The sequence below is a fragment of the Myotis nattereri genome (assembly GCF_964212035.1).
Source record: "Myotis nattereri genome assembly, chromosome: 11".
Classification (NCBI taxonomy): domain Eukaryota; kingdom Metazoa; phylum Chordata; class Mammalia; order Chiroptera; family Vespertilionidae; genus Myotis; species Myotis nattereri.
This window is the reverse complement of record NC_138086.1, coordinates 56,687,698-56,712,427: the sequence shown is the minus strand read 5'-3', so window position 1 is coordinate 56,712,427 and position 24,730 is coordinate 56,687,698. Positions and strand designations below refer to the sequence as shown.

The following is a 24,730-nucleotide window of genomic DNA, read 5'->3' as shown; positions in this document are numbered from 1 at the left end:
GAAGTCAGAAACTTGGTAAAGACAATGCTTTTAAATATTTAATTAGATAGAAGATCCTAATGTTCTCCTATTATAATAAAATTTTGTTTTTAAAAATCATGGCTTGAAATGATTGTGTTGTCTTCTGTTGAACCCTGTTTTGTTTTGTTTTTAGTTGTTGTATGGGTTTTTCTTTGTTTATTCTTTTTGCTTTTTGGTTGGGTCGGGGTAATGATATTTGTTGTAAAAAGATATATAATATAAATAATACTGCTCATCTTGCTACATTAAGTACTTTGTTCATAAGAATTCCCCTCCCCCCATTCATGTAAAGTTGAATAAGGCAAAATGTCCATCAAAGTCCTCTAGCATCTTGTGGAATGCCAATGGTGGTTCATTTGAACTTGACTGAACTTTGCTTCCCTTCCAAACGGTGTCGGTTACACTCATCATAGTGGTATGAGATTCTGTTGGCTAACAAAACTGAAAATTCTTCAGTGGCAATTGTCCAGTGTCTCTGTTCATATCACTGGATGTTAAAATTTTAAGGTCAGATCATAAATAAAAGATGAGTGAATGCTATTCCCCTCCCCTACATTCTGCTAATGAATTGGAGGAGATGATCAGAAACCAACTCAGGAGCATAGAAAGAGAAACAGATATTGACTCCTTCTCCTTGCTTTCCCCACTCATTGACCTTGTAGGAGCCTATACAATTGTCTCTGGTTCTACTTTTCAGGAATGGCCCAGGCATAGCAGCATTGTAAATGACCTGTTAAATAACCTGCTATCTAGAGTTGACTGTTATGGATACGATACAGCTAATCATTTGGTCAACATACCTTAAATGGTAGTCCCCCTCTTATCCGTGCGGGACACATTCCAAGACCCCAGTGGAGTCTGAAACTGCATAGTACCAATCCCTCTGCATATTGTTTTTTCCTATGTGCATATACTTATGACATAGTTTATAATCCACTTATAAATTAAACATAGTAAGAGATTAACACTATAACTTAAAAAAAAGGATAATTATAACAATATACTGTAGTAGCAAACAGTTATGTGAATGTTCGCTCTCTTCCCCTCAAAATATCTTACTGTGCTGTGCTCACCTTTTTACTTAAAGGAAGCACTTTATGCTTCTCTTTGGCATGTCTGAATAGCCAGCATCACTACTCTTGCACTTGGAGGCCATTATTAAGTAAAATAAGGGTCACGTGAACAAAAGCACTGCGATGCCAGGACAGTGGACCCGATTGCCCCGATGGCTAAGTGACTAACAGGTGGGGAGCGAGCACTGCATGGGCATGCTGCCCAAAGGGATGGTCCCCATCCTGTGCAGGAAGGAGCAGGGCAGCGCGAGGTGTCTTCTCGCCACTCCCATGGTGCACAATTTCTCAATTGTTTCTGTTCAGAATTTTCCATTTAGTATTTTTGGACCGCAGTTGACTGCAGGTAACTGAAACCACAGGAAGAGAAACTGGGCCAGAGGGGATGACTGTACCAGCTCCCACTGAAAGCTCCTATTAAACAGTAACTGCAGATTTTTGTTACATTCTGAAGTCCTCCTCTTCAGCTACACCGATATCTGTGATGAAAAACAGTACCACATGATTTCTAAGCTTTAATTTTTCGCAATAAAATCTTATCCTATATAATAAAAGCCCAGTGACCATAACAGCCGAATGACCGCTCGACCAGTCACTATGAGGTGCATTGACCACCTCTGGGTCCCTTTCCCTGGCCAGCAGGCTCCCATTGCCTGATGGTGAATGGGGACCCAGGGGTGCAGACAGCACCAGGCTAAAGCCCCCACCCCGCTGGTCACCCCACACACAGAGGGCGACCGCAGCGGGGGTGGGGCCAGTGAGTGGGTGGAATAGCTGACCTCTTGGCCCCTACCCCGGCCTGCAGGCTCCGATCGCCCAATGGCAAACTGGGAACCTGGGTGGGTGGCGGGGCTGGCTGCCGGCAGCTGGGGAAGATGACCCTGATAGCAGGCTAGGCCTAGGGACCGTTCCTGCACAGGAATTAGGTGTGCCAGGCCTCTACTTTAGAAATAAAAGTGCATTAGGTCTACTTCACCTCATGAATAGTTGGTTTGCCCTACCATGTCAGTCTTTAAGAGAGGATGAAATGATACCATCTTAGGGATCTATGATTGACAAACGCTAGACTTTATCCACTTGTGCTCAATTTCCCAAGTCTGTAAGAAATGCTGTGTATTCTCTTTGTTGTTAATTCCATATGTAAACATATAAAATCTAGACCTGGAATTCTTTCTGGAATTGAATAGGAACACGAGGATAAAATACTGTACTGCAGAATACTTGAACACTCAGTCAACAGGTATCACCTAAAGATATCCAGACCACTTGTAAAATTTTACATTCAAATTAGTAAATCAAGCCTTCTGGGTCCTCCAAAACCGCAAGTCACTGGGATGCATATTATTTCGGAATATGCTAATATACTCCTTAAAACCAGTTAACTTTAGTCTTTAAAAGGGGATTTCTAAACAGACAGTTCACTTTAGAACCAATGCTATTAATCTACATCCGCTGAGGGAAGAAACATTTCACAAAGAAAGTTTGTCTCTCACATCCTAGAATCTGGGAGGTGAAAGGAAGCAGGGAGATTTGCCAAGAGAAAAATAAGGGACATATGGGAATACCATTTTGTTTCTTTGAGTGAGTGCAAGGGAGCCAGGAAAACAGGAGCCCAGCAATAGCAGTTTAACTGAATGGCGGAACCCAAAGCACATGCACAGCTGCCAGCCCTTCCTCCCGAAGAATCCAGAAGGAAGGAGCTTGATGACAGTGCTGGAGAGCAGTTCTTAGGAAGCCTGGCAGCTGTGGGCCCTGATGCCCACAGCCTTGAGCTTGGCAGACATGTGGCTATAGATAGGAATAAACACATGCATGGAGAATCAGTCTCCTGGTGGAAGGGGACAGGGCTTGTGGTGGTGCTTATGTTGCACAATGTAAGTTGAACCTTGAATGAAAATAATAACAATGAAATAACTATGAAGAAGTTTTTGTTGTGAGTGTGGTGGGGGGAAGACACCAGGATGTGGGTCGTGGTAAGGCAATAATAACCCACTGAAAGCAATTTGTTTAGTTTATCAACCAGTGGTTTCAGTTGACAAGAAGCCCACCAATTTAATTCTTTTAACTTTTAAAAAACATGACTGGTTTTTGGACCACAATGACCGAAAAAAATCAGGTATTTTTCATCACATACAAAAGAGCCTCAGTATGAAAACTTTCTGAAAACAAGAAAGTAGGGCAAAAGAGTTTTTGCTTTTGTTTGTTTGTTTGTTTTTCTTTAAGAACCAGAATAAAAACAAAACATTTTTAAGACAGATAATCAGAGTCTTCCAAGACTATAATAACACAAAATGCTAGCATGACATTATAGTAATAGTAATTATAATAATATGATATTATAATAATAGGAAGATGATAGTAATGACCAAGACCTGAGCATAGATGCTACTGAGGGGAAAAGACCGTATCACTAAATGTCCTTTGGTAAGATCACAGTTGTCATCATACTCACATATTACTACAGCAGATTTGCGTTTAATCAGTGGTAGTTTCTTGGTATCTTTTGGTATATACATTTACTCATTTAGATACATGAAATTCCAAAAACTTTTAGAGTAGCAATGTACATTCTATAACTATTGTCAAAATTTCTAAATTTTATGTACACAAGTTTTAACTTTGTCCATACCATTCTTACTATAATTGTAAGTTTTCTTCTTCCATTAAATTCTAATTCTCCATCACCACACACTATAACAAAAATAGCTACAAACAATTAAATTGGTCTACTTAGTAAAAAATAGGCAACAGGCTTGGCTGGCATGATTCAGTGATTAAGTATCGACCTATGGACCAGGAGGTCATGGTTTGATTTCTGGTCAGGGTCATGCCTGGGTTGTAGGCTCGACCCCCCAGTGTAGGGTGTGCAGGAGGCAGCCAATCATTGATGTTATTCTCTTTCCCTTCCTCTCTGAAATCAATAATAAAAAAGTATATAACTAAATAAAATTTCAACCAAATCAATTAAATTATGTAGTATCACGTACATAACAAGATCATGTAGAAAGAATACCAGATCAATTGACCAGTCTTTTTTCATGCTGTGTGTGTGTGTGTGTGTGTGTGTGTGTGAAATTTACTGCCATGTAAAATTACAATGATGTAAATACTTATGTTCTCCAAGTGTGTTTGATATATACAATGTAGACACTGGTATCAAAAAGCAAAACTCTTGCCCTGGCCAGTATGGCTCAGTTGGTTGGAGTGTCTTCTCGTACATCACAACGTGGCGAGTTTGATTCCTAGTCAGAGCACATACCCAGGTTGTTAGTTTAATCCCCAGTCAGGGTATGTACAGGAGGCAACCAACGGATGTTTCTCTCTCTCACTCTCTACCTTCCTTTTTCTCCAAAACCAATAAAAACATACTTTTTCAAAAGCAAGACACTTTTGTAAAGATGGAAAGAAAAAAGCAAGGAAAAACCTACATTATAGATGATAAACCAGCAGGTAACAAATGTAATACTATTAAAGATAAAAAACACACAAATTATTTGGAAGATTTTTTCCTATTACATAATACTAGAAGCCAAGCACACGAAATCGGGCGGCACTTCCCACCCACCTGCAGCCCTGCCTTGACACCTGAACCTGTCCACGCAGAGCTCCAGCGTGCCTGGCCCAGCCCCCAAACCCTCTGGCCTTCTCTGGCTGCTTCAAGCCCTGCCCTCAGTCCCTCGAGTCCCCTCAGGCTGGTCCCACCTTCTCCGGGTGCCTCCCCGCTTCCGCCCTGTCTCCAGAGCAATACGCGGCTCAGTCCTGTCATGGCGCAGGAGGAGAGTGTGGAAGCCTCCCAACTGCTGCGCTGTGCTCCTTCCCTTGGCAGGTGGGCCACGGGGCACTCATAGTGCCAGTGGTGGGTGGCAAAGGACTGGTGAAGGGGGCGCTATGGGCTCTCAAACCTGTCCTCCCCAGCAGAGGATGATCCTGTCTCCTCCGGGTGCCTCCCTGCTTCTGCCCCATCTCCAGAGCAACGCCCCAGCTAATATGCTAATGGTCTGGTTGTTACCCGTTATGGCGTCCCAACCATTAGCATATTAGCTCTTTATTAGTATAGATTTGCTTTATACTGCAAATATTAGTATAGAAAATATTGCAGTAGAAAATCTTGTAAGTAAATGTGAAATTTGAGAGTGGAATTTATCTCAGGAATTATTCTTTCCAATCTAAGTTATTTTAAAACTATCATCAGGACTTTGACTAAAAGTGTAAAGTAGGTGTCAGGAACTGAGCAAAACTCAGCAAGGTTTAGAGAGAAGAGAGCTGTAGACAGATTTTGAGGGCAGATGCAGCACTTCTTAGTCAGTATGAGCTAAACCACATACAAGTAATGAAATCTGGACAGCCCAGAGCCAAGAACCAGACGAAGAGGCTGGACTAGGCAGATCCAATTACCATGGAGCAGGCACTTAAAACTACAAACAAGAAAGTGAAATATTAGCCATCAGAAAAGCAGGTGGGCAGAATAAAACTAAGGGGAAGCAGATTGCGCAGCAGGATCATCGCGGGCCAACTAACCAAAGGGTCTCGATCTCTGAGCAAATAATCGGAGTAATAGGTAGCCTCACCTTTTAATCAGAGAGTTGCAAAGTATTTGTATATCTGTCATTTTCCTGAGGTGTAAGGAATCCTATAAGTAGACTAATTAAAAAAGTTTTCACAAAAATTTGGAGCACTTGGCAGTGAGCAGGTCAAGAACAAGGCAGTTTCCCACAAGAGTAAGCATGTAACTGCCATGGTTTCCCCCTTTCTCTGATGTTTGGGGAGCCATTCACAGTGCAGACAGTAATTAGTAACATATCTGTCCTCTCCTTCATTCAAGTTGAATAATCAAATAAAGTAATAAGTCAATGTGCCCCTTTCTAATCACTGGCATTTGCTCCTTATGAGCGAGTGTGAGAGATAAAACTGGGAACAGGAGAGACCTTCAACATCCTCTCAAAATCAGAGTTGTTTTAGAGATTCACATGTAATTTAGAAGAAAAAGGCATGTAAAAAATTTCAGTTCTGCAATAGTAACAATATAATACAAAATAAACCAAAATAAACATGTTTTTCTTTAAATGACTTAAGAACTTTGGACACAAAGAAATTTTTAAAAGAATTAAACAAAAACAAAACACAGAAACAAAAAGAATCCCTTCATAGCGTCTACTTGCTTTTAAATACAATGCTTAGCATATAATAAAATATTATAAGACATATAAAGCAGCAAAATAATGAGAGGTAAAAAATAAGGTAATAGAAATATACAAGTGACTCAATTATCAGATATAAAAGCCTAAGTGACCAGCTGACCAGCCTACTGGCCAACTGGCCGGTAGCTATGACATGCGCTGACCACCAGGGGACAGACGCTCAATGCAGGAGTTGAAACCACAGGCATGGAAACATGGAACAGACTGATGAATCTCAGAGGGAAGGGAGGTGGGTAGGAAGACATTAACCAAAGATCTTATATGCATACTAGAGTCATGGTGCACGGATTCGGGCACTGGCGTGGTCCCTCGGCCTGGCCTGTGGGATCGGGCTGAAACGGGCTCTCCGACATCCCCCAAGGGGTCCTGGATTGCGAGAGGGCATAGGCCAAGCCGAGGGATGCCACTGGTGCACAAATCTGTGCACTGAGCTTCTAGTTTTTAAATAATTATGATAGACATCTTAAAGAATCTATAGGAAAAGATGGTGAAGAGAGATATAATAGTGAAAAGAAGGAGAGTTTCAAAAGCTATCTGGAGGCTGTAAAAAAAGAATTAACCGGTAATATTAAAAGTAAAGAGTACACTCTGTGAAATGAAAAAAAAATATTTGAATGGGATTAATGGCAGCTTGGGTACAACAGAAGACAAAAACAATGAACTTGATTATAGGGCAAAAGGAATTATCCAAATAGAAGTACAGAGAAACAGAGGGTATAGAGAAAGGAGTAGAATAAAATATTTTTTAAAAATATTAGCTACAAGTTCTCCAAATTTTATCAACAATAACAAGCCACTGATACAGGAAACTCAGTGAACTCCAAGCAAGATAAAAACTGAGAAAACAATGCCTAATCACAAAGCTACAAAAAACCCAAATATTTATTAAAAGTATTAAAGACATAGAGAGAAAAGATGCACTAAATCATTAAATAAAGAGATTAATGATAAGAATGACAGCTGATTTCTCAGCATCAAAAAAGGAAAAAAAGAAGAGGAAAAAAGATAACACTGGAAAAATATCTCTAAAGTTTGAAGTAATGGCCAATATAGAATTCCATGTCAAATGATAATTATCATTCAAAGATTAAAGAAAAAGAAAAACATTTTCTTATAAACCAAAGATGAATTTGTTGGCAGTAGAACTGCAATACAAAGAATGTTGAAGGAAATGCTTCTGACTGAAAGGAAATGATACCAGATGGAAGCCTGGATCTGCCCCCACATGAATACAGAAGACTAGAAAGATTAAATATGTGGGCAAATATTAAAGACATTTTATTAATTATCTTTATATCATAGATGCATGCACACATCCGTGCTCTCTCTCATACACAAATACATAAATACACACAAACACTATGAACTTGTTTTATAACTTATAGTAGTTACCAAGTATAGAAATGTGAAAACACATTATCTGTCAAAAATCTGTATATCTATACAATGTACATTATATATTTATTAAAGAATCAGTCACATGATCTAATTTTGAAAAATCTCAAGTGATGCCTAAACAGTTTATAGCCATAAGTAGCGAGAATATTAAAAGGATGAATCTACACTGAATTTTGAGTACCTATTTGTAGTAAGCAGAAATCCCCCAAAAGATGCCCATGGCCCCAGAATCGGTGAATGATACTTTAAATGGCAAAAGAGACTTTGCAGATATGATTAAGATCAGAGACCCTGAGGAAGAAAGGGCACCCAGCTTTATACAGGTGGTCCCATTCAAATCATATGCATTCCTAAATCTGAGAAACCTGCCCAGATATAGTCAAAGAGAGACGCAGTGACAGAACACTGTCAGAAGAATGACAGCTGGAGAAGGGCTTTATGCCCTCTTGCTGGCTCTATAAGGTAGGGGCCAAGTGCAAAGAACAGAGAGAGACCCCTAGGAGCTGAGAGCAGCCCCCAGCTGACATCTAGCCAGAAAATGGAGACCTCAGTCCTCCAACCATGTGTAAATTAATTCTGCCGGCAACTGACTCAGCAAGGTAGCTGTACAAGTCTCACTGGGCTAAAATCAAGATCTCAGAGGGGGCTGATTTCCAGGACTGAGAATAATAAATTTGTGTTGTCTTAGGCCATTAAATCTGTGGTAATGTGTTTCAGAAGCAACAGAAAACAAATATACTGGTAAAATGAATGGGCTGAATTAGGAATGTTATAATAGGAAATAGTATTATTTTTCCCTGAGCACTAAACCTTTCTTTACACTTTATCTGATATATCCCACAGCTTTTCAGATGACTTTCAGCTATAGGAACAGTCTCACATTTACATATTTAAAAGTCCCATTCAGCCCAGCTGGTGTGGCTCAGTGGTTGAGCATCAATCCAGGGACAAAAAGGTCACCCATTGGGCTCCAGTCAGGGCACATGCCTGAGTTGCAGGCTTGATCCCCAATAGGATCGTGCAAGAGGCAGCTAATCCATGATGTTTCTTTCTCATGGATGTTTCTATCTTTCTATCCCTTCCCCTTTCTCTCTCTCCAAAAAAAAAAAAATCAATAAAAACATATTTCATTTAAAAAATCCAATTCAGTCTATTTAAACTCTTCAATGTTACATCTAATTTAAAGCTGTCCCTCACGGACCTGCTGACCCACAGAACCAGGAACCAGCAGTGGCAAATGTGGTGTCTCCGTGTGCAGAGAGAAGCTATGATATTGCTAGTTTATACTTTTTCCTTTAGTGCTCCATCCACTCCCTTCATGCCGGGCTTATGGATATTTCAGCTCTGCACACTAAAAGAATGGAAAGGATAAAGATTTTGGACTAGCAGCGCAATTGGGAGATCTCCCTGGGTTCTTCAAATGACTTTTGTCAGGGCAAGAATTCAAACATTATCCCTCTTTCACTGGGAGCATTTGCAGGTTTCTCAGAGAGACTGCCAGTGACCTCCAGCCTGCAAACTTCACTGACGTGGGCAATGCACTTGTTGGTAGACCTTGTAATCCCATCAGTTCTTCCACACATCTCCAGCCTCAGTCAACTGGGGAGTAGTGGGGAGCATGTATTTTCCGTGGAAGGTAGAATTCTTTGGTGAGATCCTTTGAAAATGATTCAAACCTGGCTCTCATCCAAAGAGTCCACTGGCCCACAAGGGGAGGAAAAACACCCCCGCCTCACCAACAGAGTCAGTTTCGGTGTAGCTGCTCACCCCTCTCTCTTCAACAGCCCTCCACTTTGCATTCTCCAGGAGACAAACACAGGCACTCCTCCATCTTTACACAGCTCCCAAACTCCTGATATGTATGTCAGGGCCTCTAGTGAACTCCTTTATGCCCGACCCTGGTAGTAGTCTAGAGCACTGATTTTCAACTGGTATGTCACAAGAATTTTTAAAGCGTGCAATACCTGACTATTTAGTCAGGGGCACTGGCCTCCTTTCCCTTAGACTGTCAAATTAAGAAATGACAACAACCAACAGATCAATAACCATCTGTTGTGAATGAATCAAAATCATAGATTTTTTTTTGTCAAATCGGCAAAAATTATATTTTTTGGTATAATTTGGTAGAATTGAATTATAGTAACTAGTTTATGTGTGCCATGAGATGAAAAAGGTAGAAAACTACTAGTCTGGAGTGATCCTACAAATTTCTGTAACTCAACATACATCAAGCTAAGGACTGAAAAGCAACCCCTCCCTTTTGCAGGCCTAAGTGGCTTCCTTGGACACCTTCTTCTTTTCCTACACATTTAGCTTAGGTTGGGGGAAGCACAGGAACAGAGAAGAATTGCCAGAATACAGAAGGTACATTTAAAAAATCTCCCATCAGGCACAAAACTATTACCTAGTCTTTTGTTATATAAACAGGATTAGGTAAGATAATCAAAGGCTTATTTGACTATCTTTCTTCATTAATTCCTTCAAGTAGTGTCCACCACACATTATTAACATCCATGTGTCCTCAGCTTGAGACCTTGATCAAAATTGGAGTCAACACGAATTTTCCACTCTCTACCTTATTCATAATACTATTTTAGGCTAAACAGTATAACATTTTAAGAAAGGCCAAATTGGTGGCAAAATTTATTTGAAATGGTGATGCTGTATAATGTGTGTGTGTGTGTGTGTGTGTGTGTGTGTGTCCTATTATCTGGTCATTGACTCTCTCTCTAACATCAACTCCTTTTGCCCCTCTGCAGATAACTCAGATCCAGACATCCAAGGATATTGTACCATCCTTGCATCCCTGGGATAAATCGAACTGGGTCATGGTGTATGATCTTTCTGATGTAATGCTGGAATGCAAACTGGTGTAGCCACTGTGGAGAACAGTATGGAGTTTCCTCAAAAAACTAAAAATGGAACTCCCAATTGACCCAGTAATCCCATGTCTAGGAATATATCCCAAGAAACTAGAAACACCAATCAGAAAGGATATATGAACCCCTATGTTCATAACAGCACAATTTATAATAGCTAAGATTTGGAAACAGCCTAAGTGCCCATAAGCAGATGAATGGATTAGAAAACTGTGGTACATCTACACGATGGAATACTATGCTGCTGTAAAAAGGAAGGAACTCCTACCATTTGCAACAGCATGGATGGACCTGGAGAGCATTACGCTAAGCGAAATAAGTCAGTTGGATGGAGAAAGATAAATATCACATGATCTCACTCATTTATGGAATATAATGAACAACATAAACCGATGAACAGAAACAGATCCAGAGACAAAGAAGCATCGATCAGACCATCAAACCTCAGAGGGAAGGCAGGGGAGGCTGGGGGAGGTGTAGGAGTGATCAACCAAAGGACTTGTATGCATGCATATAAGGATAACCAATGGACACAGACTCTAGGGAGGTGAGGGCATGAGCGGGGGTAGGTGGGAGGGGCAATAGGAGAATAAGGACACATTTGTAATACCTTAATCAATAAAGAAAAAAAAATAAGGAAAATGTGGACAGGTATAAAGAAACAGTGATGATTTAAAACAATATAATAATTTCTCAGTGATTTTACTTTTTTAAATACTGAATCATAATGCCATATCAGTTAGGACAGATAAATGCCTTTAAAGCATTCTAAATATCTTACATTGTTAGTGATAATAAAGAGTGATTAAGTTTAAGATTTACTAATAGATTAATTTTTTAAAGTAATTACTGAAATAATTGAAATAATGTGTGCATTTAAAAAAAAAACAACACCTAGAGGTAACATAGGAGAAAAAAATTCAATTGAAAACAAAGCAAGTGGTGAGTGAAGGAAATATACTCAATAGTAGGAGAAGGATGAGACAAAAAATGATAGAAAACAATTGTGTACACGATCAATCATAATAAACAGAAATGAATTGAACTCCTCAGTTTAAATATATAGTCAACTTAGACAACAAAATCCAGGCATGAGCTATTTATACAAGACATATATAAAATAATAGATAAAGGATGCAAGTAAAGGGATGGTAAATGAACTAGGCAAATACTAGAAAAACATGGGCTGGTGATGCTATACAAAAAGCTTAACTTGAGATAGTTATTAAATACTAATAAAAGATTTAAGTAGAAGATAACAAATTTAATTGACCTATATCTGACAACAGATGTTCATTATAAGATGGCATTTTACACCCACAAGATTAGTGAACATTTTAACATCTAAAAATGATAAATACAGGCAAGAATGAATAACACTGGGAATATTTATATGCCGCTAGTGGGGTTTGAAATTGGCACAGTGACTTTGGTAATTTTTTTCTGTGTAATTTTTTTGTCATTCCTCGATTTTTCCATTACTGCCTTCTTTTAAGTTAAATAGGTATTCACCAGTGTATCATTTTTTAATTTCCTTGTCATTTCTTTTAATATATATTTTTAGTTATTCAGTGGATTTATAATTAACACCCTAACTTTTAACAATCTAGTTCAGACATGAATCAATTTTCAATAGAATCCAAAACCTTTGTTTTGCTATTATATAGCCCCATTCTTAATGCCATGCTTTGTGCTGCTATTGTCCTAAAAATTACATTTATGCACTGTGTACCCATCAAGAGAGATTTATGGTTATTGTTTTACTCAGTATATTTTAATCTAAGAAGAGAAAAAAAGTTACAAACAAAAAATACAATTATACTTTTATATTTATTTATGTAGTTACTTTTATTAGTGCTTTATATTTTTTTCATGTGGATTCATGTTTCTTTGCACGTCTCATGATTTTATGCTGAACTCTGGGCATTTTAAACAACACAACCTGGCAATTTGGAAATCAGAATCTCACTCCTCCCCAGGGTTTGTAGTTGTTGCTTTGTTTGTTTATTGACTTTTCCGAACTAATTCTATGAAGTCTGCATTGCATGCTGAGTGTGGCTTGGTTAATTTGGTGGTCAGTTAATGATTGGACAGAGATTTCTTGAAATGCCTGCAACCAATACAGGCTCTAGTCTAGCCTTTTCCAAGGGGCCATTTGCGTGTATGTTGGACTCACTTTCAATATTTGGCGGTCTAGCTGAAAACTCCACATTGGCCTTCACTTCCTATTTAAGCAGAGCCTCAAAGTCAGTTTGAGATGAGAGCTTAGGGCCTTCTCCAGTCTGTGTGAACACAGCCTTGTCATACATGTGGCTTTCTAGAGTCTTAGAAGTCAGATGGGGCATTTCATAGCCCTATGCATATCTCATTCCCAAGTTTTTCCTTTGAAGCTTTTGGTTAGTCTGTTTTCTTCCACTGTTATTCACCACTTCAGGCAGCCAGGAAGTTAATCAAATGCCTTTAATTTTTTTTCAACAAATGCTTCTGGGGAAAGGGTTTTCCATGTCTGATGGACTCCAAATCAGGTGAAATAAAGGCAGACTTGCAAGTGGGGTCTGCACGGAAGCCACATCATGACCATTCTCTGCAAGTGAGACTGTGAAGCAGCTCCAACCTCATCCGCCCCCTCTGGAAACTGCTAAGTTAATGGTGTCCCGTGAGAACACAGGCTATTTGTTAAGACTATGATGGGATGGGAAAGGGTAAAATGAGAATAGGGTGAATTCAATCACCACCAAGCTTGTTTTTTAAACGAAGATTCAGCTAGTTTTCTTTGGAATACATGCCTCTTGAGTTGTTGCAAACTACTGATTAATTCCCAGAGTTAAAAAAGTAATCGTGACAAATGTTTGCCACTTTTGCCATTGATTTTATAAAAAGGAATTTTCAGAGGTTTAAACTGCCATTCTAGCTGATGTCCTTGTAGCAAAATGACTTTTGAATTCTATGACTTTGCATTATTTACTGGTATTTGTTATATTCCTAGCCAAGGAGCTTGCTTGTCAGTTTATTCAATAGTTATGCCATAGTGAAACAGCAGGTATATTCAAGGATTTTCATAGCAGTATTGTTCAAAAGAGCAAAAACCTGAAAACAACTAAAATGTTCACAGAAAAATGAATCACCAAATTATGATGTACTAGGGTCTACCTTAGAGCAATAAAAATGGATGAATTAGAGCTATGTAAATACATATGGATAAATCATCATAGTGTGAATCTAAATGGGGGAAAGAAATCTCAGAAATAATATTCAATGATATTCCAGTTTTATAAAGGTCTATACCAGCGGTTCTCAATCTGTGGGTCGCGACCCCTTTGGGGGTCGAACGACCCTTTCAGAGGGGTTGCCTAAGACCATCGGAAAACACATGTATAATTACATATTGTTTTTGTGATTAATACCTATGCTTTAATTATGTTCAATTTGTAACAATGAAATTGGGGGTCACCACAACATGAGGAACTGTATTAAAGGGTCGCAGCATTAGGAAGGTTGAGAACCACTGGACTCTAAACCATATAGTTAATCTATTAAATAAAGGGAAAAGAATGATTTTAAAAAATATAATAGATTAATGATTACTCATGGGTCAAAAATGAATGAAATAAATACTGAGAACTTTAATAGTGTCAGTCAAGTAGTATTTCTTAATTTGGATGAAGAACTCAAAAGTATTTATTTTATTATTATGCTTTGTAAGTTATTAATATAACTTATCTTTTTGTATATATTAAATGTTTAATAGTAATAAAAAAGAAAAAATCTACCCCATTTGAAAGAGGTTGCTTTCTCCCTTTTTTCTCTTATATATTTGTGCTACTTCTGTAAGAAATTACTTCTAGAATAGTTTAAAGAAAGCAGATGACTGAAAAAAATGTACAGGCTTTGCCACTTACTAAATTGTGTTCAGAATCTAAAATAGTAACTTGATGTCTCTGAGCTAGTATCCAATTGGTGATCCATACTTTGGCAAATTACATGCAAACTGCTGAGCCTATAGGACAGTGGTTCTCAACCTTCTGGCCTTTTAAATACAGTTCCTCATGTTGTGACCCAACCATAAAATTATTTTCATTGCTACTTCATAACTGTAATGTTGCTACTGTTATGAATCATAATGTAAATATCTGATAGGCAGGATGGTCTTAGGCGACCCCCATGAAAGGGTCGTTCGACCGCCAAAGAGGTCGTGACCCACAGGTTCAGAACCGCTGCTATAGGAGGTACTAAACACAAAGCAGTAATATTAGGAACATGACATCACAATATCCATTTAAGCATTTAAAAAAGCAACCCCATGCTTAGATAATAAGCTGTAGTTTGTTTTGTTTTTTAATCCTCACCCTATGATATGTGTTTTTTATTGATTTGAGAGAGAAGCATCGATTGGTTGCCTGCTGAACGTTCCCCTACCAGAAAAGAAAAATTAGTACAGTCTCACAAAATACAGAAATACCAATGTTGTTTCACTAAGTTGCTGATTTTCTGGGAGAAGGAGATAGAGCATATGAAAACTGAACATAGATTCAGAAAATGAAAAATGAAACTTAATGTTTTCTCTTTTTATATCTCTTATCAGTGGATAACTTACCAATGTCCTCAAATGAGCTTTCATATCTTCTTCCTAGATCTGAATGAAGTGACTACACAGCCAAGAGTGACTACACCGAAGGTCATATGGAGTTTGGCACAGGCAGACACTGGGTAACATGCTTGGTTAGCTGGGGTTCCTAAACATAACTCCAGACCTCAGGTCTTCACTGTGGCCGCAAATCACGTGCAACTGCTACTATTCCCAAATGGCATTCCCATAGGTCTCCCCAAATGATTAGCAGCTAAGGGGTTCAGTTTCTTGGCCTGTCAGCAGTGGTGCCTTTGTTATGATCCTGCCTGCTTTGGGCTTTTACTTTGGGCTTAACAATCAGAGAGATAAACCAGCTGCAAAATCTGGAATACTCACCAAAGTAAGCTGAAATTAGTTTTCAGATATCCACTACTCGGTATGCTCATAGTGAGTACAACTGAGAATCAGATCCATTTTTCACTTGCAAGTAGCTCAGAATGTCAGCACCTCACACTGCCTTCCACAGTAACAATTCTGCCCTGCTCATCCTGCACAAGAACTGGGCCCAGAGAAGTTAAGGGGTTTGCCCCAAATGACACAGCATATAAGTGGAGAAGCCTGGACTAAGATTTTTCATTATGAGGCTGGATCCTTTTTCCTATTCTTTTCTTTTCTTGTTTAAGCATAGCTACTGATTTCTCAATGAAGGGGCGGGGGGGGGGGAGCATTTGTATGACTCCTTGTTCTTAACATAAATAGTCTATGTTAGTACAGCTGGTGGTCAGCATGTCCATACTATATGTTGTTGACACTTTGTTTGCAGTTGACTATTTTAAATGACTACCTCCTAAAAAGCAGAATTAGGTTTTTGTTCAGCAGTCTTCATACATACATTTGGCAACTCTGTATTCTGTAAACCAATAATTATGATGATGATTTTAAGTGGAATATGTGGGCCTTCTACTTAAGAATGTTTCTGAATTACTGATTAAATTTCCACAAAATCAAAACAATTAGAAATTGTGAATGCTAACAATCATTTTTCTTTGCTATGAAGTAGATGGAGGCCAGCACAGTCGTTTAAAAACTAATACTGTGGCCTGGCTGTTTTCTGTCATTTGAATTCTTTTGAAAATAAGACTTTCAAACATTATTCTTTTAAAAAGTCAATTTATTCCAGTGCTACAAGTAACATACTCCAACAGACAGATTTATTGCTAAAGTGCTACTGTGAGATGGCTAAAACCTCTGCATAAGGCTGAGTCCTTTTCTATATATACTAGAGGCCCGGTGCACAAAAATCTGTGCACTGGGAGGGGTCCCTCAGCCCGGCCTGTTCCCTCTCACAGTCCGGGAGCCCTCATGGGATGTCCTGACAACTTAGGCCCATGGGAGTGGGCCTAAGCCATGGTCTGGCCTCCCTCTGCGGGAGGCGACTGGGCCGATCAGGGGAAGATGCCACCCCCATCACCCCACTGCTGCTATCACTGCCAGCCACCACAGCTGCCGGCCCTCCACGGCCCTCACACTGCCGTGGCTGCTGGCCCTCCTCAGCCCTTGCAGCCACCATGACTTTTGTCCCGGAGGACATCCAGAAGAACAGCCAGAAGATGTCTGGTCTATCTGATCTAATTAGCATATTACTGTTTTAGTAGTATAGATATTTATTTCAAGGAGGAAGGGAGAGGGAGAGATAGAAACATCAATAATGAGAGAGAATCATTGATCAGCTGTCTCCTACATGGCCCCCACAGGGGATGAGCCCGCAACCTCAGGCATGTGCCCTAAACAGAAATCAAACGGTGTTCTCCTGGTACATAGGTCAATCAATGTTCAACCACTGAGCAACACAGGCCAAGCTCCTTTCCTCTTTTCAATAGCTCATTACCAAAGGTAAAGACTGAGAAGTACGTACTCCATTAGTGACCTGATGCTAATCATGCCAACTGCCTAGGAGGCATATATATATTTTAATATAGCCTATCATATCAAAATTACATTTCTGTAAATTCTGACTTCCTAAAAGTTAGAGCAAAGTCTTCTGAGAGACATAATTCATTATAAAGTATACATTCCTAACCTGAATTTTTAATCGCAAGTGGAATAGTCAGATGAAATAGAATAATAATTCATTAGACATAGAGAAAAATAATCCTTGGTAAACACACAATACAATATATACATGATGTAGTATAGAATTGTAACACCTGAAACCTATATAGTTTTATTAACCAATGTCACCCCATTAAATTCAATTTTTTAAAAAAGAAAAAAATAATCCTAATTAGACTTTATTTTAGATTAACAAAATTCACAGTACCTATGTTGCTGATCACAATATGTTTCCTTTAAACTCCACAATTGCTAAAAATATCAAGTCCATCAGCACCCAGATTTCATTACGAAGTGTGTAAATCAGTGCATTAAAAAGCCATGTTAGAACCAACAAAGTTTACTGGGCAACTGCATTCAAGATGCACAGCATACCTTTAAATAGCACTGTTAAAATACCAAATAAAATGTCAACGTCTGTCAGGTCTCTGGTTCTTATAAATTGTTTAGACTGGGAATCGTTGGGTTTGGACATTGTTCTTTTCATATGATGTAGAAAAGAAGAGACCATAAAAAAGAAAAGAACAATAAAGCGTAGCTCATTTTTGAAGTTCTTTCGTGGAAAAACATACTCTGGATCATTACCCTTCTAATCAACAATTTCCTTCTTCCTCCCAATCCTTCCCGTCTGGTATTTACCTTTCTCCACCATCCCCCTTCACTCTGGGTGGTATTCTGAGCTTATACACAGTACTCAGTAATCATATTTTTTAAATCACTTCAAAAGAAAATCCCAGGAGGGCAGAACAGATATGTATAGACGGGGTATTTTTAACCTGGGCCATAGCATTACTCACCATTTCTATGCTCTTAAAAACACACCAGTGTGCCCTGACCGCAGATTTCCCTAAGGAGAGGAAGGCCCTTCGAGCTGGATCAGCTCCTCCCTACCTACACACTAGCTGTTATCGCACCTCAGTGGCCATCTCCCTGCCCTCTTCCCTCTGCCCCTTTCCTTTTCCTACCACACCACAGTCCCCACAATTCCCAAACAACAACAGCTCTGTTTCAGCTTCTTCTCTGGATTTCCCACACTTAATGCAACCCAGACCTCACCTTCAGCTCTCCTGAGGCCACTTTGGAAGCCAGCTCGATGACACAGCCAACAGCCATGCGTGCAGCCCCGGACGAGTGCAGCTCATTCCAAATGGTGTCACTGTCCACCTGAGCAAACAGTCCGCAGAGCCCACAGAAGGAGTGAGGGAGAAGGAGAAGGAGAAGGAATAGATGAAAGAGGGAGGGAGGGGGAGGGGGTGCGGGAGAGGGGGGAAGAGAAAGAAAGCAAATTTGTGAGGAAGGGCTGGCACAGTAACAGCCTATGTACAATAACATTAGTCTTCCGTCTTGGCCAGCTGAAAAGGCCTTCTGGACACAGCTTTGCTTATATTTTCTCTCTACACTGACTTCTCCAATGGAAACACATTCCTGCCATGCCTCACTGCCATTCCCTGTTTAGATTTCTCATTACAAACAGCATTACATAGGCTAGATCTGGCGTCGTTACAGGCCTGCTAGAAACCAGGCCCCCGTCGTAGATAGAGTAAAAGCTAAGAGCACTTAGCTATACATAAAAATCGGATTTGCAAGTGCCAGAGGGGGAAAATTCATATACCTGGTTTACAAAGAGCCAAAGACAATTATTAGGCAGGTAGCAGTAGCAATCAGTGAGTAGGAAGTAGTAACCACAGTAGGTTCTCCAACTAACAGAAGGTGTGTGGTCCTCACACTTAAACATATTCACAGTGTACAAATGCAAGGAGCAATCTGTTTTTCAAAATGTAAGGTTCAATTTTCTAACATTTAGTATAGTTTGGCAGTTGGTCTTAGTGCAAATGGTTTTATTAAAATTGGAGAGGCCATTAAAATACATGGTTGCTTCTATTCTAGAGAACATTATCAAAACAAAGCATGAACCAATGTTTTGGATTGACTACTATAAAATGATGTGCCATAAGGGAACACACATAACAAGGACAAGAAAAACACAATAGTTATAGTTTATAATTATCATATATGTTACATTTTTATGTACAAAGTATTTCCTAATATAAAAAATAATAGTATCAAATGGCAGAAGTCTCTAATTTTAGGACAAATTACCTGAAGACTATGTAATACGATATAGTTTTTGTGACTATTTAAATATTAAGACTTCTCAAACAGGTCGAAAGAGGGAAAATCCCACACAAAATGAAGATATTTATAAAGAATTAAAGAGACTTAATGATATAAACAAATACAATAAATAACAATAACACATATTCACGATGCACTAAGCAGTTTTCTAGGCATTTTTCACATGCCTTTTCTCATGAGAAACTTACCAACCTCAATTCTGTCAAGAATGATGAATAAATAAATAATAAATGAGAACAATAAATACATAAAGAAATAGAAAATTCAGATCCTCTCAACAACAGTAGAGTGGCGAAGTAGAGAGGTTTCTGGAATTAAACTGTCTGGGTGAAATCATGGCGGACATAAACCTGAACGACACTGGGCAATTAGTTAATGAATGTCTCTGTGCCATGGCTTCCTTACCTGTGAAATGGCAACTTTTTAAAGTACCATCAGCTTATAATTTAGGTGAGGATTAAATAAGTAAGTGGTAAGCAAATGTTAGCTGCTACTCTTTTGGCTGCCATTACACCATTTTGTAATGCCTAGCAAGTGTTTACTGAATGAGCGCACTGTGGCTTAGAGAGGGCCTCAGCAGGCCCAAGGACCCTCACGCAGACCTCTGACCCTAACAGCCCCCGTCATCCTACCACACTGCTGAAATAGCCTTACTTTCTAAGAACATTCAGCCCATGCCCTAGTCAACATCTTCGTGGTCAATGCTATCAGCTAAAAAGTGGAGGAATCATCAAATGGACATTGAAACCTAATAATTTGCCCTCAATTTGAAAGTTTCATTTTTTACTGAGTCTATATAAGTATTATTTGAGCTTCATGTGGATTTAGCCTTGCGGAAGATGCTTAAGTTGAAGTAACAACCAACATTTACATGGCATCACACAGTTTCTAACCAATTTCCAACTATTATAGAGCTATAGGTGTCATAAAAAGTTCTCATCAATCTGACTTCAAATTATTTGTAAGAACAAGCAAACATAAAACAAATCAATAAGCCAAAAACACTTAATGGGTAACTCAAAACCACAAATGATTCCTACACCCTTTTTACTTGATATTGGAATACACTGTAAATTTTCTTTTTTTTTTTTAAGCAGTAAAAAATTTCCTTCCAAAACATTATAAACACTACACTTGATTAGAAAAATACTGCAACAGCTGAGAACAATGTATGTTTAACCATATAATAAGGGACATTAGATAGCCACACACAGGTTTATCTGACATCCACTTTCCTGTCCATGTCTTTCTATCTTCTTGAAAGTATCCCTGTAGAGATAATACTCTCTGCCATCAATTTTTGTGTATAAACCTTTAATAATAAAAATATTCATTTTTTTTTAATTCAGCTAACACTTGTTGGGCATCTGCAATGTAATGGGTGCTAAGGTTAGAGTATGAAGTTTACTTTTCTAATAAGGATATAGTTATTGACTGAAAAAGTGTTGGGCACATAGATGCTCAATGGATGCTTGAGGTTTTGACCACATCCAAAGTTTATGCTTACCCCTAAACAGCTTCTCTTTACGAATCTATGAAATTTGTCATCCATTTATTTATATACTAGAGGCCCGGTGCATGAAATTCATGCACAGGTGGGGCCCCTAGGCCTGGCTGGTGATCAGGGACGATTGGGGCCTTCTGGCTGCCAGCCTGGGCCTTCCCTCCCACGACCCCTCCCCCTGGCTGGGGCCTGCCAGATAGGGGGAGGGACTGCGGGAGGTTGGCTGGCCATGGAAGGTTGGCTGTGGGAGCACACTGATCACCAGGGGGCAGCTCCTGCACTGAGCATTTGCCTCCTGGTGGTCAGTGCTAGTCATAGCGGCCGGTCGTTCTGGTCATTCCAGCATTCCAGTCACTTAGGCTTTTATATAGATAGATATTTAAACATAAAAACATTTATCTAAATACCATTTGAATGTATGTTTTATGAGTGTTTAGCTTATAACTAAATGGTAATAATGATCAAGTTCTGTGAATGAAATCTATTCAATAATGGTAACTGTATTCAATTATTAATTTATAAACAGGTTTGTATTAGCTCAAGCTGCCATAACAAAATACCATTGAATAGGTGGCTTAAACAACAGAAATCTACTTCTCACAGTTCTGGAGGATAGAAAGTCCAACATCAGATTGCCAGCCAATTCAACTTCTCTTTGAAATTCTGATTTAATTCTCTTTCTGGCTTGCACATGGTTGCCTCCTCACCACGTCCTCACATGGCCTTTCTGCTGCGAGTGCAAGTAAAGAGAGATAGCTCTCTTTTCCTCTTCTTATTAGGCCACCAATCCTATAAAATTAGGACCCTACCCTTATTACCTTAATTAACATTATTATCTTCTGAAAGTCCTAGCAAATGCAATCACATTTGGGGTTAGGGCTTCAACATGTGAATTTGGGGGGAACACAATGTAGTCCAGAGCAAATTTATATCCCAAAAGCTTGTTTATAAATCAATTTATAAGCATATTTTCCCAAGAAATTGTGTTCCAAACGGTGTTTCAGGGCCATTAGCTACCAAAAGCTAACCATGTGTATTTGCCATGCTATGATTTAATAATAGCCCAAAAGGTTTTTTTAAAAAAAGGTTCAAGAATAATCTCTGTTGCTAGAAGATATTCTCAAATCTACTTTCTGCTATATTCAATGGTGAAATGTATTTCTCCTCCCCTTCTATCCCTCTATTGCTATAGAGCAGGGGTCCTCAAACTTTTTAAACAGGGGGCCAGTTCACTGTCCCTCAGACCGTTAGAGGGCCAGACTATAGTTTAAAAAAAAACCATGAACAAATTATATGCACACTGCACATATCTTATTTTGAAGTAAAAAAACAAAACGGGAACAAATACAATATTTGTATTTGCATGTGGCCCACGGGCCGTAGTTTGAGGACACCTGCTATAGAGATTGCCAAAAACCTTTCCCTATATTAGTGACAGTGTCAAGAAGAAAATCATATGAGAATTCTAATTCCAACTATTGCCAAGATTTGCTGTCAGCAGGAAAAACAAACAAAGAAACAAACTAGGTGAGAGAGGGCGGTTGCCTCCATTGACTGACAGTGGTTCCTGGCATGGAATGGGATAGTAACAGGTTGTAAAGAAAAAGGAAAGAGCAAGAAAGACTCCACTCAAATGAGCACATGAAAACAGGATTAAGAATCTGAGACAGCAGTACAAAAATGGTGGAAGGAGAGACCAGGAGGACTTAGAACTGTAAGAAGACAGGTGCTCCAGCATTTGGAAGTTGAAAGTAGAGGTATTAAGGGAGTGCCACAGAGTTGGCTCTGGATATGGAAAATAATGTAAATTGCAATACTTTAGGCCAAGAAAGGGGAAAGAAATCATAGTGGAGCAGAAAGCAATCCTGCTAACTACACTAGCTGGCTACTAAGACCTTGTTACAGTTGTTAAGACATGCAAGGCAAATTCTTAAAGCCAGAACTACTATAATTTGGGAAAAAAATCTATGTGCTTTTATCTTTGTTTTTTCTATGCACCACATTTACTTCTCTTTGGTCTGCTGGTTCATTCTTTTGCCTGATGAGTGTGTGTGTGTGTGTGTGTGTATGTACACATGTAAGTGTGCATATTAGCCTTTTATATAGAGAGATATTAATCTATTCTACAAAGTTATGGTCTTTATTATTAATAACAATTAATAATGGCAATTATTTTAGTTATCATCTCATGATTACAGAGTACTTATTAAGATCCAGGCACTGTGCAAAGCTCTGTGTCTATATTAACACACATAATTCATACAATAACCACTGACATACATGCTACTATTAAGCAGTTGTGTCTTTGAAAATCAGAGAGGTTATTCAGCTAGTAATTAGTGGAGTTGGAATGAGAACCCAGAAAAAAGAGTATAAGCATTAACTCATATTGATTTTTATGCTAGTATAATCATAATCTAATAACTAAGTAAAAAATACAATGATTTTAAAACACATCCTAACCATATTGGTAGAATCAAAGATTTCCCTAATGAAATGAATTAGCTAAGACCTATATGAATGTTTTATATTAAAAGTGTTGAATTTCACCATGTAAGATTTTAGAATATATTCAACAAATTCAAATGCCACAAGTTGTATCTGGACTGGCTGGGCTTTTCCCAAGTGTTGTAATGTGTGTGCCATTTTTCTAATGCAGAGGCTCTCAATGGGGGTGGGGTGCTTTTGTCCCCCAGGAGCTGCTTGACAGTTTCTGGAGACATTTTTGGTTGTCAGAACTGAGGGGCAGATGTGTTTCTGGCTTCTGTTGGGTAGAAGCCAGGAATTCCACTAAATATCTCATAATGCAACAGGCCAGCATGAAAAAAAAAAGTATCTGACTCAAAATGTCAATAATGCCTGCCAAGCCTGGGAAAGTGAGGACCATCTAAGTAACAGTGCTGCCTCCTCCACATTGGCTGCTCGAAACGGCAAAGCCAAATCTGTGGCCTTTCTCTCATAAACATAGTCGCTACTATAGCACACACTGTAAGAAACTAATTTCATTCCTGACTCCTTGTATTTTCATTTCTGAATGATTACCACACCTACTCTATAAACACACACACACACAAACACACACAGAATTCATATTTATTTGTTTTGAAAGCTGCTTACAATCCTTTATGGAATATGGCAACGCTAAAAAGAAAATAGAAATAAGGAATGGGAAGAAAAGAGGGAAAGCAGAGAGTGAACCCAGAGAGGGTGGAGGAAAGGAGACAGAAGGAACAGGGAGGAAAATGCTTTATATTTTCATTGTGACCTTTTTAAAGCTGTGCTCTCTCTTTTGCTTTTTATTTGGAAGGCAACCAAGAATTATTTTTGTCAGTATTGTGTGTGTGTGTTGTTTTTTTTTTATCCAGAATTTACCCAAATGATTATGTCTACTGAATAGAATCAACACTAATATAAACTTATGTTAAGAATTGTTCTGCCCTTTTCCATTTCTTCAGTTTCACAAATGTTAGTGACAGAGCCAGGAAAAACCTTTGACAGTTCTTCTCATTCTTTTGCTCCAATCTCCACTTATCTTTCCTTAATACATCAAAGAAAGGGGACTGCAATTTCTTTTAATGGCCTCAAAAAGGAAATAGTTATATAATATCAGTGGCAAAATAAAAGATCAAGGACATCAGATGATTATTGGCATCCATACCAAGAAGGAAAAAAGAAAATAAAAGAAACAGACAATTTCTACCTATTGAAAGCCGGTCCTTGAGAAAGTGGTTCCTGAGAATGTTGGGTCTGTCACTACACACAGGAGGCTGGGAGCACATGGAGGGCCTGGTGCCTTCGAGCAGCCAGGATTCACTTGGTTGGGTGGAAATGTACAAGCGCCACTT

General features: G+C 38.9%; 1 protein-coding gene across 4 annotated transcripts in view; it reads right to left on the bottom strand.

Annotated features, from left to right (window-relative positions):
* Positions 1 to 24,730, bottom strand: part of HDAC9 (histone deacetylase 9) — an 847,690-nt gene that overhangs the window by 181,965 nt on the left and 640,995 nt on the right. For all 4 annotated transcript variants that reach the window (XM_081102525.1, XM_081102526.1, XM_081102528.1 and 1 more), the window contains one exon: positions 18,302 to 18,409. In XM_081102525.1, the coding sequence (XP_080958651.1) occupies positions 18,302 to 18,409 (108 nt within the window). The remainder of the gene's footprint in view (positions 1 to 18,301; positions 18,410 to 24,730) is intronic.